General features: G+C 49.1%; 1 protein-coding gene across 1 annotated transcript; it reads left to right on the forward strand.

Moving 5' to 3' along the window:
- Window positions 1–101: 101 nt before the first annotated feature.
- On the forward strand, window positions 102–13,813 carry STUB1 (STIP1 homology and U-box containing protein 1; the record flags this gene model as incomplete). Its single annotated transcript, XM_081840044.1, has 7 exons — window positions 102–344; window positions 3,576–3,774; window positions 4,887–5,052; window positions 6,816–6,906; window positions 8,297–8,353; window positions 9,900–10,016; window positions 12,738–13,813. The coding sequence occupies 7 exons, from the start codon at window positions 102–104 to the stop codon at window positions 12,861–12,863; spliced, it is 999 nt and encodes a 332-aa protein (XP_081696170.1). The 3' UTR covers window positions 12,864–13,813.
- Between the last annotated feature and the right edge of the window lie 598 nt (window positions 13,814–14,411).

Genomic DNA, 14,411 nt, shown 5'->3' on the forward strand with positions numbered 1-14,411 from the left:
GGGCTGTGGCGGTGCGGCGAGGCCGGGGCGATCGGTGCCCGCCGGGCTCCTCCGGGCGGGCCGGCAGCGGCGGCTGCTGCGGCTGCTTCTGCCTGGGCGGCATGAAGGGGAAGGAGGAGAAGGAGAAGGAGAAGGAGAAGGAGAAGGAGGGCGGCGGCGGAGGCGGAGGCGGCGGCGGCGCGGGGCTGCCGGGCGGCGGACCCGGTGTGGGGCTGGTCGGCGGCGGCCTCGGGGGCGGCAGCCCGGAGAAGAGCCGCAGCGCCCAGGAGTACAAAGAGCAGGGCAACCGGCTCTTCGTCAGCCGAAAGTACCCGGAGGCCGCCGCTTGCTACGGGCGGGCCATCGTGAGTCGGGCCTCTGTTGGGGGGGGGGGGGGAGGGCGGGCGGGCGGAGGAGGAGGACGGCGAGAGGGTCCGGGTGGCCTCTGAGCATGGGCAGAGTGCGCTCACTTGAGAGGCTTGGTCTCGCTTTCGAGGGGGCGAGAGGGGGCTTCGTTTGAGCTCAGGCCCCGGACATTACTCTGAGTCGGAGGGGGGCGAGTCGTGAAGAAAGGGAGTGTGTACCTCTGAGCATGGACTGAGGGCTGAGTGTTGTTGTTTAGAGGCTGGGCGGAGCGTGGGAGGGGCGGAGCGAGAGCTGGAGGAGGAGGCTCAGGCCCGTGAGCCTTATCCTGGGAGAATATATGAGAAGTGGGGAGAATGCCTCTCTGGGCATGTGCAGAGGGCCTGCTCTCCGGTATGGTGGCATAGGAAGCAAGCTGCAGGGTGACCAAGACTCAGTGTGAGTCTCCCAGCTGCTCCCCAGTGTTTTGGGTTTACCCCAAGAATAGCTGAAGGGGAGTAAGAAAAGAGCCCTCTGAACATGGGCAAAGTGCATGCTATGTAGAGCCTGGCATCAGTCTGCAGGGTAGGAGGACACTCAGATGATGCAATAGTGGTGTAGGAGGTAAGTGTCCTTTGGATCGCTGAGCCTTTTCCTTTGAGATATGAAGGGAGGTGTGACCAAACAAAATGGCCCTCTGAGCACCAGCAGAGTGCTTGCCCTCTTGAGACAGATGGGGGTGAGGTGGGGAGAGGAGATAAATTTAGGCTTACTCTAAAAATAATTTGAAGGTGCAACGCGGGGGGAAATGGCATGGGCACTTTTCTCTGAGCGTGGGCAGATTATTATTCTGGCCCTTGATTTGACGGGGGCAAGGTAGGGGGAACAGTGGACATTAAGAAACAAACCTGGGTGTGTGACCAGGGCTCTATTTTTGCCAAAGCTCATCCTTCTCTTCCCCCTGCCAAAAAAACTTGTTTTAATGCTCAGTTTTATCTCCAACAATGTGTGATAGGAGGCAGTGAGGAAAGGCAGCATTTCTGAGCATGGACAGAGAGCATGCTGCTTTTGGCATCGATTTGGGAGGCGACAGGGATGAAGCAAGCAAAGTGGGAAAGGGCCATAGCTCCGTGGTACAGCATTTGCTTGCATGCAGAAAGCCCCAATTTCAATCCTCAGGTTGGGTTTGCAGAGAACCCTGCCTGAAATCCTGGAGAGCTGCTGCCAGTCAGTGGAGACAGTACTGAGCCAGATGGACCAATGGTCGGACTCAGTATAAAGCAGCATCCTATTTGAACCTCCAGACTTGTTTTTCACTGCAAACTCACTTGGCGACCTTTTGCCAGCCACCCTTTTCTGTAAGCCTCAACCCTTCCTACTTTGGACAGTGCTGAATAAAGGTCCCGCCTTCCTTGTTTGAGGAATTAAAAATGAGTTCTTAGGTTGTCTTCAGCCAGATTTCACTACATGTGCCCCTGTCCATGGAGCAAGGCTGATAACACCACAGGTGCACATTTAACAATTAGCACTTAGTGGCACGTCTGTGGCTGCACATTATTTCTATTGGGACTCAGAATACATGATTCTCTGGTTGCAATCACTCTGTCTCCAGGGGTTTCCCTGAGATCTGCACCACTTCTCTTCACTGTTTTGAGTCCTGTGATCTACCTTTCAGATTAAGCTGCTGCACACTACTTTTTAAAAAATGGTAGCCGCCTGCCTGGAGAAATAATGATAAATAATCAGCTGCTCAAATGATACAACCTCACAGACAAGATGGGTAGCTCAGTCAGTAGAGCATGAGGTTCTTAATCTCAAGGTCATGGGTTCCAGTTGCAGGGGGTAGGATTAGATGATGCTTGTGATCCCTTCCACCTCTACAGTTCTGTGATTCTTTAAAGATATACTGGGGTTTAAGCCTTTTTGAAAGCCATGGCTTAGACTTGGCAGCCCTTTATCTGATTCTAAATGGATTGTAGGAAATGCACTCTGCCCATGCAAAACAAAACAAAAAGACAAAACACTACTCTTTGCAGGGTGGGGCAAACTCAAAATCTGACTGTCCTTAAACCACTCCCTGGTCCAAGTTGAGAGATCAGTAAGACGGAACTTGCCTCTCATTCTGTAGCGGTTGTAGCCTTGCCCCATACTTCAGTGGTTCCACTCTTCTAGGGCTGTTTCCAAGAGGTGGTCATGGGAAGCTGCTGTTCAGCGCCATTGGAGTTGTCCTGTGGTGTCCCGCAGGCTTCCCTCTTGTCCCCCATGCTATTTAACATCTATGTGAAGCCTCTGCGGACTGTCATCCAGAGATTTGGAGGGGAGTGCCACCAATATGCAGATGTCACCCAACTCGTATCTCTCGGTTCCATCTGAATCAGCAGAGGGAGTTGAGGTGTTAGGCCAGTGCTTGGAGGCAGTGATGGGCTGGATGTGGGCCCATAAACTGAAGCTGGATCCTGAAAAGACAGAGGTGTCATGTGCCCTGAGTTCTCACTTCTGGGAGGTTGGCTGCCCTGGATGGGGTTGCACTACTCCCCTAGAGGTGCATGTGGCACCTTCATTATACAGCTCCCAGTGAATGCTGAAGACACACCTCTTAACACTGACTTTTGACACTTGAGGTGTCTATTTTTAGAACCTTCCTTATTTTTGAAATTGTAAGGTGTTTTCAATTGTTTTTCATGTTGTGCTTTAATGCTGTAATCTGCCCTGGGACCTTAGGGTGAAGGGTGGGTAATAAACAACAACAACAACAATAATAATAATTTAAGAAGTAGAGACCCGCCTGAAAATATCAAGGATATGAAGCTGCCCTGTTTGACCATTTAGCTTGGTAGTGTCCACACTGACTGGCAGTGGCTCCTTTAGGATTTCTCTGGAGATTCCCCCCCCCCCCCCGCCTGAAGATGCTGGGGTTTGAACCCAGAACTTTCTGCATGTATAGCATGTGCTCTGCTTCTGGGCTATGACATGTCTACTAACAAATAAAGTAAGTTTCTAGTCCTCATGAAGAAAAGGCTGTATTAACCCGAAACCCAGGAAGCTGCCTTATACCAAGTTCGAGCAATGGCCCATCTAAGCCACACTGACTGGCAATTGCTCACCTGTGAATTTTAGATGAGGGTCTCTCCCAGTCCTACCTGGTGATTGGAGGGATTGAATCTGGGGCCTCACCTTCTCCCATAGATCCCTTGAGGGCTGTTTTCGTCTCCCATCTGGCCCCTCATGCTTATGTTCTCTTTCTTTCCTTTTAGAACCGGAATCCCTTAGTGGCAGTCTATTACACCAACCGCGCCTTATGCTTCCTTAAGATGCAGCAGCACGACAAGGCCCTGGCTGACTGTAAGCATGCCCTGGAGTTGGACAGCCAGTCCGTGAAGGCGCACTTCTTCCTGGGGCAGTGCCAGATGGAGATGGAGAACTACGACGAGGCCATTGCTAACCTTCAGAGAGGTAAGCTGGCTCTCGTTTCCAGGCTAGCCGAGTGGGTACGGGTGTGTCTTTCTAGGTACCGCCTTTCAGTGCAAGGTGGTCACAAGATGACCAATCAGTTGAATAGAATCAACCATAGCTGCCTTGCACTGAGCCAGACCATTGGTCAATCTAGCTCACTACTTTCTACACTGTCTGGCAGCCACTTTCCAGGATTTTAGGCAGGGATTTCCCCCAGCCTTTGCCAGGGTTTGAACCAGGCATCTGCCCAAGTCGAAATGAATTCTGTATTGCTTAACAATCCGGCAAGGACAGCTTTGTCTTTGGATAGCAGTTTTAGCCAAGGAGTCTAGAACAGCCACATGTCTTTGACTTGAGAGCAATTGTGGGGCCTAGCCTTTAGGCATCCAACTTGTACACAGTCAGAAACTGTGGTTTCTGTTTTCGTAGAATGAGCCAGGACCCAGCCATGCTTCCAGTCTGGCTTCTTCCGAAACCACAGCTTGAACAAGCTTCAGTTCCCTCAGTTCAGGCACCACCACCACCATCATCATTAATTAAATTTATATACCGCCCTATATCCGCAAGTCTCTGAGTGGTTCACAGGATAAAATCAGAATATAAAACCACAAAATATATAATCAAAACAAAAGCAACCCTGTAACAGCCCCCCCAACAAATTTTAAAAGGGCATAGGTTGTCAGTCAACCAAAGGCTTGGTTGGTTTGATTAAAGTAGAAGTGGAGTTTCTTTTCTCCTTAGAATTGTAGATTTGTAGAGTCATCTAGTCCACCCCCTGCAATGCAGAAATCTTTTGCCCAATGCAAGGCTCAAACCCACAACCCCGAGATCAAGAGTCTCCTCTTGTACCTACTGAGCTATCCACAGGGCTGAGAAAGAAAAAAGGAGCGGGGTATCAACTTGAAAGTCATTCAGGTTTGTTCATGTGTATGGGCAGTCAGTGCAGACTTTAGTGCCCTAGAGTGGCATGCCAGCAGTGGCCTGTCCCCATCAAGACAGCCTAGTTTTGCTCTAGCTGGAGCCTTTGGTGCAGGCCCACATAGAGCACACTGCATTGCAAGATCTTTATTTCGTCTCCTCCTCCTTGATATATATATTTCCCTCTACTCCAGCCTACAACTTAGCCAAAGAGCAACGACTGAACTTTGGGGACGACATCCCAAGCGCTTTGCGGATTGCGAAGAAGAAGCGCTGGAACAACATTGAGGAGAAGCGGATCAACCAGGAAAACGAGTTGCACTCCTATCTCACCAAGCTCATCATGGCAGAGAAAGAGAGGTAAAAGAGAGGATGAAAGAGAGGGAGTGATGGCAGATATGGGTGGAGAAACTCTTGAAGAACAAAGGGGACTTTGAGTGTGTTGGGTGCATAGCTTGTTTTATATACTACAGTGGTAGAGAAGCTTTTTCAGCCACACTCCTTTGTTGGGCAGCATCCAGGGGCCATATGCCAGAGGTGGGCAGAGCAATGGATGCAATGCGTAGCCTTTGTACAGCAGGTTGCGCTACAACCACCCAGAAGCCAGAGGTTTTTACACATCCACCAGGACACCCAGCTCTCCATCCAGGGAAGCAAGATGCACTGTCACAGTCCAAAGCCCCTTTCCAGGCACTTGAGGACCTTGCAGAGCACATCAGTGAAGGAGTGGCCTGGGGAGATGGAATGAGCAAGGGCGGGGTGGGGATCCTCAGTCCTCCAGATGTTGTGGGGCTACAACTCCCATCAGCCCCCGCCAGCATGGCCAGTAACCACGACTGGTGGAAGCTGTAGTCCAGAAGCATCTGGAGGGCCAGAGGTTCCCCACCTGTGACCTGAAGAGAGTCCTGAGGGCCTGACTGAGAGGTCTGAAGGGCCATATTCATCCGTGGGCCTGAGTGCCTCTTCCCCACGCAGCTTACTAACTACATTTCTGTGCCCGTCACTAGAGTCCTCTGATGGTGGTTTACAAGTAGAAGTTAAAACCATAAGATAAAAAGTGGAAATCTAGAACAGACTAACGTGGCACAGAGTGAAACCAAAGTAAAGCAGGTCTTTCACAACAACGTGAAAAAGGACTTGGAATTTTAAAAGCTGCCTCGGAAGTCGTAGGAGTTGTCTACTCCCACTGAAAGCAGCTATCTTGCTTCTCAGGGAGATGAGGTTCTTTCCCATCAGCCACTGAGTGTCATGGGCTGGAGCTGAAACCTTTGCATGTGCTGTGACCCCAAGCGACGGTGCCTTTCTACAACTTGCGGTGGCTTCTGACCTCCCTCTCCCAATCGCCGTGTTTCTTGATAAGTGACATAAGATGGGGACTCTAGATCAGGCCAGTGGTCTGACATCCTGTTCTCACAGTGGCCAACCAGATTCCTGTGGGAACTGGCAAGCAGGACCCAAGCACAAGAGACCTGCCCCCTCCTGTTCAGAAGGATTACTGCCTCCAGTGGTGGAGGTAGGGTATAGCCATCATGGCTGGTAGCCTTTGATAGCCTTGCCAAGCTCAAGGTGGAGAAAATCCCATCACTATTAGAATGGCAAAGCAATCTCTGTGAGTTTGTAGAAATAGCAAAATTGATGGCAATTATTAGAGGCCACTCAAATCAAAGAATAATTAGAGAGTGGGATGGAGTGAAGGAATACATGAAAAAATATGGTTCCGGAATTGAAATATTAATAGAGAATGTGTAAAACGTGCAGGGGTAAGCAAGAAAATAATAATAGAATCAATTGAATAATTATTAAATTATAACAACACAACAAGATGGAAGAAGTAAAATATTGAGATCACACATGGGTGAAGGGGAGTGGGGGTATATGGGAACCCATAATATCATTTATAATATAATTTGCTAATTGCGTTGTATTTACATATAGCCAAGGGAAGCCTAGAGCAATTAGATATATTTTAATTTAGGTAATCTATGTAATAGGCTGTTAGAAAATGAATATGGATTTTGAATTTCATGTTTGTAATTTTTTTTGGCTTTGAAATAATTTTTTTTTTAAAAAAAGATATCCTTGCCAAGCTCCATGAAGTTGCCAAATCCCCACTTCTCTTTTAGGGAGTTGGATGAATGTCGACGGGCGCAGGAAGAGGAGAACGTGGAGGAAAGTCGGAGCCGTGTGCAGCTGGCCAACATCGAAGCCAAACATGTGAGGACCCTTGTCAGTCTTTGCCTGGGCTCAGCCTCTCTATTTTAAGGGCCCTCGGTTGACGGTTTTGTTTGGGTTGTCACTGCTTGGTGTCAGCAGATGTGATGGGGTGAGACATCTGTCCCTCACCCCCATTAACTGGGGGGATCTGCCAGGGTTCAGCCCTGCTCTCACCTCAACCTGAGGGAGGAGCAAGGGAATTGGGACCCTTTGGCAGTTTTCTACACTGCCAGTGTCCCAGAAATGCCAGTGGAGTGTCTCTTGCTAAACGTTTGCTCCAAGTAGACCTACTGAAGTGGCTATTCAATGTTCATGATAGAATCCTAGAACTGTAGTGCTGGAAGGGACCACGAGGGTCATCTAGTCCAACCCCCTGCAATGCAGGAATCCTTGGCCAATGCGGGGCTTGAACCCACCACTTGGGAGTCTCATTCTCTACCAACTGAGCTATCCAACCCCCTACAATGCAGGAGCCACATCCCTGACAGATGGCCACCCCACTGCTGTTTAAAAACCTCAATTTCAGTGGGTTTGCTCTGAGTAAGCCTAATCTTGGCTGCAACCCAACAGATACAGGTAAATCCCTGTCCTAGGACTGGGTTGCTGTCCAGCCCCCTGGCCCCGAGATGTCCCCCACAGCCAAAAGTCAGGGGGAACTTAGCAGGATTGTATGGGGAGCTGTTGAAAAGCCCAGGATATGCTCAGGAGAAAGGTGTGACAGCATTCCACGCGCAATTTAGGAACACGAGTTTGGAACTGTACGGAACAGGTTACTATTGCGCAATTTGTACTGATACGGAAGAACCGGACATACCTGTCTCTTGTTTGTTCCCAAGGAAGGTGTCTAGAGTGGCACGTGGACTTCCTGTTCTGTTCAGGGATGTATACACAGGCTGGCATAGCTGAGCTGGCTGCAGTGTTTGCATCCCAAATTAAAACGCTTTGTAAGCAACTTTTGCAGCAGGAGTGGAAGAACCTGTGGGCCTCCTGATGTTGTCAGACTCCATCATTTCTGAGTGCTGGCCGTGCTGGTTGGGGCTGATGGGAGTTGGAATCTGACAACATCCGGAAGGCTGCAGATTTCTCCCGCCCCTGTTTTTACAGAAGTGCTAAGAGCTTTCAGTTTCTGTACTAATCTTGTTCGAATTTTTAACAATGGAAAAATGTATTGTTTAAGTTTTTTTTCTGTGTGTGTGTAAATTTGGAGATCTATGGGCCATTCATAAACTTGACCTGAGCTGCTGTTTTTTAAATTGTCCCTCCTGTTTGTCTGCGTTCATCATCCAGATATGACCGTTTGCCCCATCTATAGCTAACTGCTTAAGTCCCTCACCTGCTTTCTGCGTTGAGCCTCTGCTCCTTCCTGCTAAGGGATCTGTTTCTCTTTTAGGAAAAGTACCTAGCAGACATGGATGAGCTGTTCTCCCAGGTGGATGAGAAGCGAAAGGTGAGGGCAAGCTCAAGCAGAGGGCCATGCTCCCCGGCTCCATTTACGTATTTTCTCAGCTTTTATATTCCACCATTCTTCTGTTATGGAACCCAAGGCAGTGTCCATGGGGGTTCCCAGACAGCTTGGGAAGTTCATTTTTAAAAGGGACGAGTTCGACATGTCCAAAAAAGGAACAAATTCCAGTTGACTTTTGTCCCTTTACAAAATGAACTAATTTGGTTCATGTTTCATTCAAAGTTCAAATTCATCCAAGTTCATAGGAGGCCCCTAATCAAAGTTGATTAGTAGCATGAGTTTTGGCTGGCCCAACCTGGGTAAATCGGCACATCAGCCCTCTCAGATCGGCAAGTGAAGCCTTGTTGGTGTGGCTCTGACTTGTGATAGGGCCTTTTCAGTGCTGACTCCCCCGGTTGTGGAATGCCCTCTGTCTCCATCATTATTAACTTCCAGGAGAAATTTGAAAACATTTTTGTTCACCCAGGGATTTGATGGTTGAAGGACACTGTTTCTGCCAACCTTTAGATCATAGAATAATAGAGTTGGGACCCTGAGGGTCATCTAGTCCAACACCCTGCAATGCAGGGATCCTGCCCATAGCTCTCCCTGGGTGGGCTCAAATCCCCAGCCTTCTTGTTAACAGCCAGATGCACTAACCCATGAGAAAATGTTTTTAACTGATTTTAGAATTTGTTTTTAGAATGCATATATATAGGATGAGTTTGTCACCCTGGGTGCCCTCTTGGTAGAAGGACAGAATATTATCATCAACATACTTATTTCAGGCTGTTAAGATCAAATTTATTGTTAAGGCAGCCAAATACAGGATATAGCCAAACACAAACATAAAATATACATACATAAAATAATAAGAATTATACCTGAAAAACTGGACCTATACAATAAATAGAACGTTCATAGAAAACAGAATCTTAACTCTCGAGAGCGGCCCCATGACCTTGCCTAAGGTGAGCTGCCTTCACTGCTAATTCAGTCATATTAAACATTGCACACTTGTCTGAACCAAACAACAGATAGTTGATTTAATTTGACTGTTAGAAAAGAGCGAGCTTGACTTTAGATGATGTGCCCACATGTTGCAGGGACCATTCTCTTTCAAGAGCAATTCCCTCGTATGAGAGAAATAAGAGTGTGTGCCTGCTAACCACATTATTATATGAAATTCTTATGCTAAAATAATTTTTAAAGCTGCTATGTTATTGGAGGTCCCTTTTTAAACAGTCAAAAGGTTTGAGAGAATGACTGGCCCAAAGTCATCTGTAGCTGAACAGGAATTGGAAACCAGGCTTCTCCACTCCCCATCTCGCTGTTCCATCCAATACCCATCACATACCCTATAAGTGGAGATGGGGAACCTGTGGCCCCTCCAGATGTTGCTGAACTACAGCTCGCATCAGCCTTGACTATTGATCATGCTGACTGGAGCTAATGGAAGTTGGGCGTCCCAACAGCTGGAGGGCCAGAGGTTTCCCCTCCCTACTTGAAATCTGCCTAAGTTTAACTCTGGTTTTCTCCTTTGAGCCAGAAGCGTGACATCCCAGATTACCTGTGTGGGAAGATCAGCTTTGAACTGATGCGAGAACCCTGTATCACGCCCAGCGGGATCACGTATGACAGGAAAGACATTGAAGAGCACCTCCAGGTAATTCAGGCCTTTTGGCACGATGGTTGCGCAGGTGTGATGGTAGTGACAGGGTTCAGAAGGGGAGGTGCATTGACTTCCTAATATAGAACAAATGCAACAACAGCTTCCTAAGCCCCACAGCTTGTATTTGGAAGGAAAAGTTGAGTTTCTTGCCCAAAGAGCACAAAAGGGAAACTTTTGGCCCTCCAGCTGTTGCAGAACTACAACTCCCATATCATTGGGCATTGGCCATGCTTGCTAGGTGCTGATGGGAGTTGTAGTTCAGCAGCATCCGGAGCGGCAAAGGTTTCCGCCATGCCTGCCTTAGAGCTGAGAAGGTGGAGACTGCGAGAATTTCAGAAGCCAGGAGGGGAACTGGACAAGGGGACTGGTTTGGTAGGGTGAGCCTCAGTGCCCCGCCCAGGCGACTGGCAAGACCAGAGCAAATATAAGCGAGTTCTAATGTAAGACAAAATGCAAAGGCCACCAGAATAATTTCTGCAGAAGAGAGAAATGGGGGACAGCTGCATGGTTTTTATATTAGCTGTTAACCTTACATTCAATCAACAGAATTGCATCATATTTCTGTGCAGACACCAGCTATACCACAAATTGGTAGAAGGGGCTCGGATATCTCTCTCTCTCTCTCTCTCTCTCTCTCTCTCTCTCACACACACACACACACACACACACACACACTGAAAGGATGTGCAAGAGGGGCCACTCTGTCTCTGTATTCAGCTGGCTGCAAAGGGGTGTACATGCATGTAGATGTACATGTGTCAAGTTCCCCCACATGAGGGGATCCTGACTGGAGCAGGGTGTGTCTCTTCAGCCCCACTCCTTGTGTCAAGGAGCTCCACACGCATACATGGGTGTTGGATAATAAGGTGGTATGAGAAACATTTCACTTGGGTAAGCAAAGGCAGGAGCCCCAAGTGCCTGTCCCTAGAGAATGCCTGCAGTATCTCTGGATGAGTTACTGCTCTGGCCAGGAACCCTTCCAGGAGGCCTCTGAAGAATGCAGGCACTTCTGCCACAACTTTGCACCAGGTTTGATGGGAACGTTCTGTTATCCACAGTACAGGGATCCAGATGCAGCAGGGCTTTCTGCCCTCAGATAGTTCTCACCTCCCTCTGAGAATTGCACCTCCAGTCCTTTCAAAGATGAAAGAGAGGACATACCGTATTTTTCGCTCTATAACACGCACCTGACCATAACACGCACATCGTTTTTAGAGGAGGAAAACAAGGGAAAAAACATTCTGAATGAAACAGTGGATGTATCATTTTTGGGCTTCATGCTGTGGCCACAGACATGTGATCTGATGGTGAATTTGGGGTGACCCAATGCCAAAATCCTGAGAATTCCTGTGGATCCATGCTTTGTAACCACGTTTTTGCACCATTGCAGCCCCAGGCAACAGTGGGTGCGTGATTTTTTTGGTGCAGGCTGTAGCCATGGATATGCTATGTGATCTGATGGTGAATTTGGGGTGACCCAATGCAAAGATCCTGAGAATCCCTGTGGATCCATGCTTTGTAACCACGTTTTTGCACCATTGCAGCCCCAGGCAACAGTGGGTGCGTGATTTTTTTGGTGCAGGCTGTAGCCATGGACATGCTATGTGATGTGATGGTGAATTTGGGGTGACCCAATGCAAAGATCCTGAGAATCCCTGTGGATCCATGCTTTGTAACCACATTTTTGCACCATTGCAGCCCCAGGCAACAGTGGGTGCGTGATTTTTGGGGGGCAGGCTGTAGCCATGGACATGCTATGTGATCTGATGGTGAATTTGGGGTGACCCAATGCAAAGATCCTGAGGATCCATGTGGATCTATGCTTTGTAACCACATTTTAAGTGGGGAGCGAAGGAAAAACAAAGAAGGGACATTAGAGGGGTGTGCAGAGAAGCAGCTGGCTAAGAATGCAGGAGAGGGATTTAACGGGTTGGAGGAAAGAAAGGCAAAAGTTTCCCCCCACCCAAGCCAGCCATCTCTCTCTCTCTCTCTCTCTCTCTCTCTCTCTCTCTCTCTCTCTCTCCCTCCCTCCCCCTCCCTCCCCCCTCTCTCTCCCTCCCCCCTCTCTCTCTCTCCCTCTCCCCCAGCAGCACCGGAGCTTGCCTGGAGGGGAGGGGCTTTCCCTGCTCTTTGTTCCGTTTCAGCAAACACAGCAACGAAACAGAGGGTGGGCAGTAAGACCCTGAGGCAGAATGCAGGAAAGCAGCCGCTTCCTCTTTTCAGTTTTCCCTTTTCCTTGAAGCTTCTCGATGTGATTTTTGCCTGGTTTTTCGGCTCCAGGGACCACACATTCGCTCTATAACACGCACAGACATTTCCCCTTCCTTTTTAGGAGAAAAAATCTGCGTGTTATAGAGGGAAAAATACGGTAGTTTTTGAAAGGTCATCAAAGGCCTAAAAAAATAGGGTTGGTGTCCAGTGCTCAGGGTCAACCTGTTGAAATGAACAAACAGAACTTAGGTTTACTCATTTCAGCAGGCTTACCCTGATGAAACATTAGTTTACACCCTTAAACCGTTTTAGGGATTTTAAAAAATGTCTTTGATTTCAATCCAGGTAGGATGGGAACGCTGCCTTATGCAACAGATTTTGGGGGCAGAGGGGGCCCTGAATCTGACCATTTTGGGGCTGGTGGGAGCATTTTTGTTGCGGGAGGCGGGAGAGAGACGCTTCCTGGGCAGCCGCCTGACTGACTCTCTTCTGGGTTCTTTCCAGCGCGTCGGCCACTTTGACCCCGTGACCCGCAGCCCCCTGACCCAGGACCAGCTGATCCCCAACCTTGCCATGAAAGAGGTGATAGACGCATTCATATCGGAAAACGGCTGGGTAGAAGATTACTGACCACCGCAGGGGAGAGGCTGTGCTTGCAGCCTCCTCGTGGCGTCCCCCAGCCGCGGCAGCCAAGGCCACCGGACTGCTAGAGACTGGCTCTCTGAGCTTGCTGGGCCAGCGCCATGCCTTACTCACTGTCTGTCTCGCTTTCCCTCCTCTTCCTGCTCCGGCTGGCCGGGCCGCCTCATCCTGTGCCAGCTCGGGGCCCATCCGTCACCTCCCTGGGGTGGGCCAGAGCTGCAGAAAAGCCTCCTTGGCTTCGGCTTGGTCCCAGGCCGCTTTCCAATACGGGCAAAACCGGGAGCCTCAGGCCTGGCTCTGAGGTGGCGGGGAAGGCCAGCCCTGTTTCAAGAAGAGAGGCGAGGAGGGAGGCCTGCAGCAGCACTTTCCCTGAGGGCCACGAAATGCGTTGTGTGAGGGGCAGACACCCCACAGTGGCATATGAAGGATACCACGTCGGCCCCGCAAACTGCACCCCACAGCCCTCCAGCAGATGGACACATTTCCCTCAACACACACACACACACACACACATCCCTTCCCACTTTGACTATGCTGCAGTTGTTGGGCTCGGCCTTTGCAGCAAGCCACAAGCTGAAGGGGCTGGACTGCCCCCCTCCCGGTTCTCCCCAACCCCCCCCCCCAGCTTGGCTTTGAGCTTTCTTCCCACTCCTTTCTCTCTCTGTACAAAGTTTTAGGTTCCCCCCCTTCCCACCTCATTCCATTTTCCTGCCTGCCCAGGATAGTTGGGTTTATTTTTATTGTTTGGCCTCTTTACTCTGTAAATAAATAGCCACATATTTGGGGCTGGGTGGTGGAGGTGGGCACAGAGATCTAATAATTATTATACAGACGACTGGAATTTGGGTTTGGTTGGGGGAAGCACCTGCTTGTGTGGGAAGCTGAGCCCCCCGGCTCTGTTCCAGGTAGTTGTTTTCCCATTAAACCACTGAAAGTTCCTCCTTCTTGTTGTTGTTGTATTTAAAACTCCTCCCTAATAACAAAGGGATATTTTGAAGCATAGTTAATATTATTGCGGGGAGTTTTGGTCCTTTAAAAGGGGGCAGGGATTAACATGCAATCTCTCCAATTTTGGTTACACTGGTAAATAAATATCTGAGCATGAAATTTTGAGGAGGGTGGTGGTTTTGTGGGCGAGGGCAGTTTCTGTTTAAGGTGGATCTCTTGGCTAGCTGTTAGTGTGGTAGGTATCTCCCAGCTAATGTACAGTGGTACCTCGGGTTACTTAATTCGTTCCGGAGGTCGGTTCTTAACCTGAAACTGTTCTTAACCTGAGACACCACTTGAGCTAATGGGGCCTCATGCTGCCACCAGAGCACAATTTCTGTTCTCATCCTGAAGCAAAGTTCTTAACCTGAAGCACTATTTCTGGGTTAGCGTAGTCTGTAACCTGAAGCGTATGTAACCTGAGGTACCACAGTACACCCAACATTTCCTCACTAACATTATGAATGAGACTTGAGACAAACTGCTGCAGTGTGTGACAGGCTTTAGTTACAGGTTCCCGTCAGCCACACTGTCTTTTGGGGCCTCCAT

This window comes from Podarcis erhardii (assembly GCF_964252035.2).
Source record: "Podarcis erhardii genome assembly, chromosome: 14".
Lineage (NCBI taxonomy): Eukaryota > Metazoa > Chordata > Lepidosauria > Squamata > Lacertidae > Podarcis > Podarcis erhardii.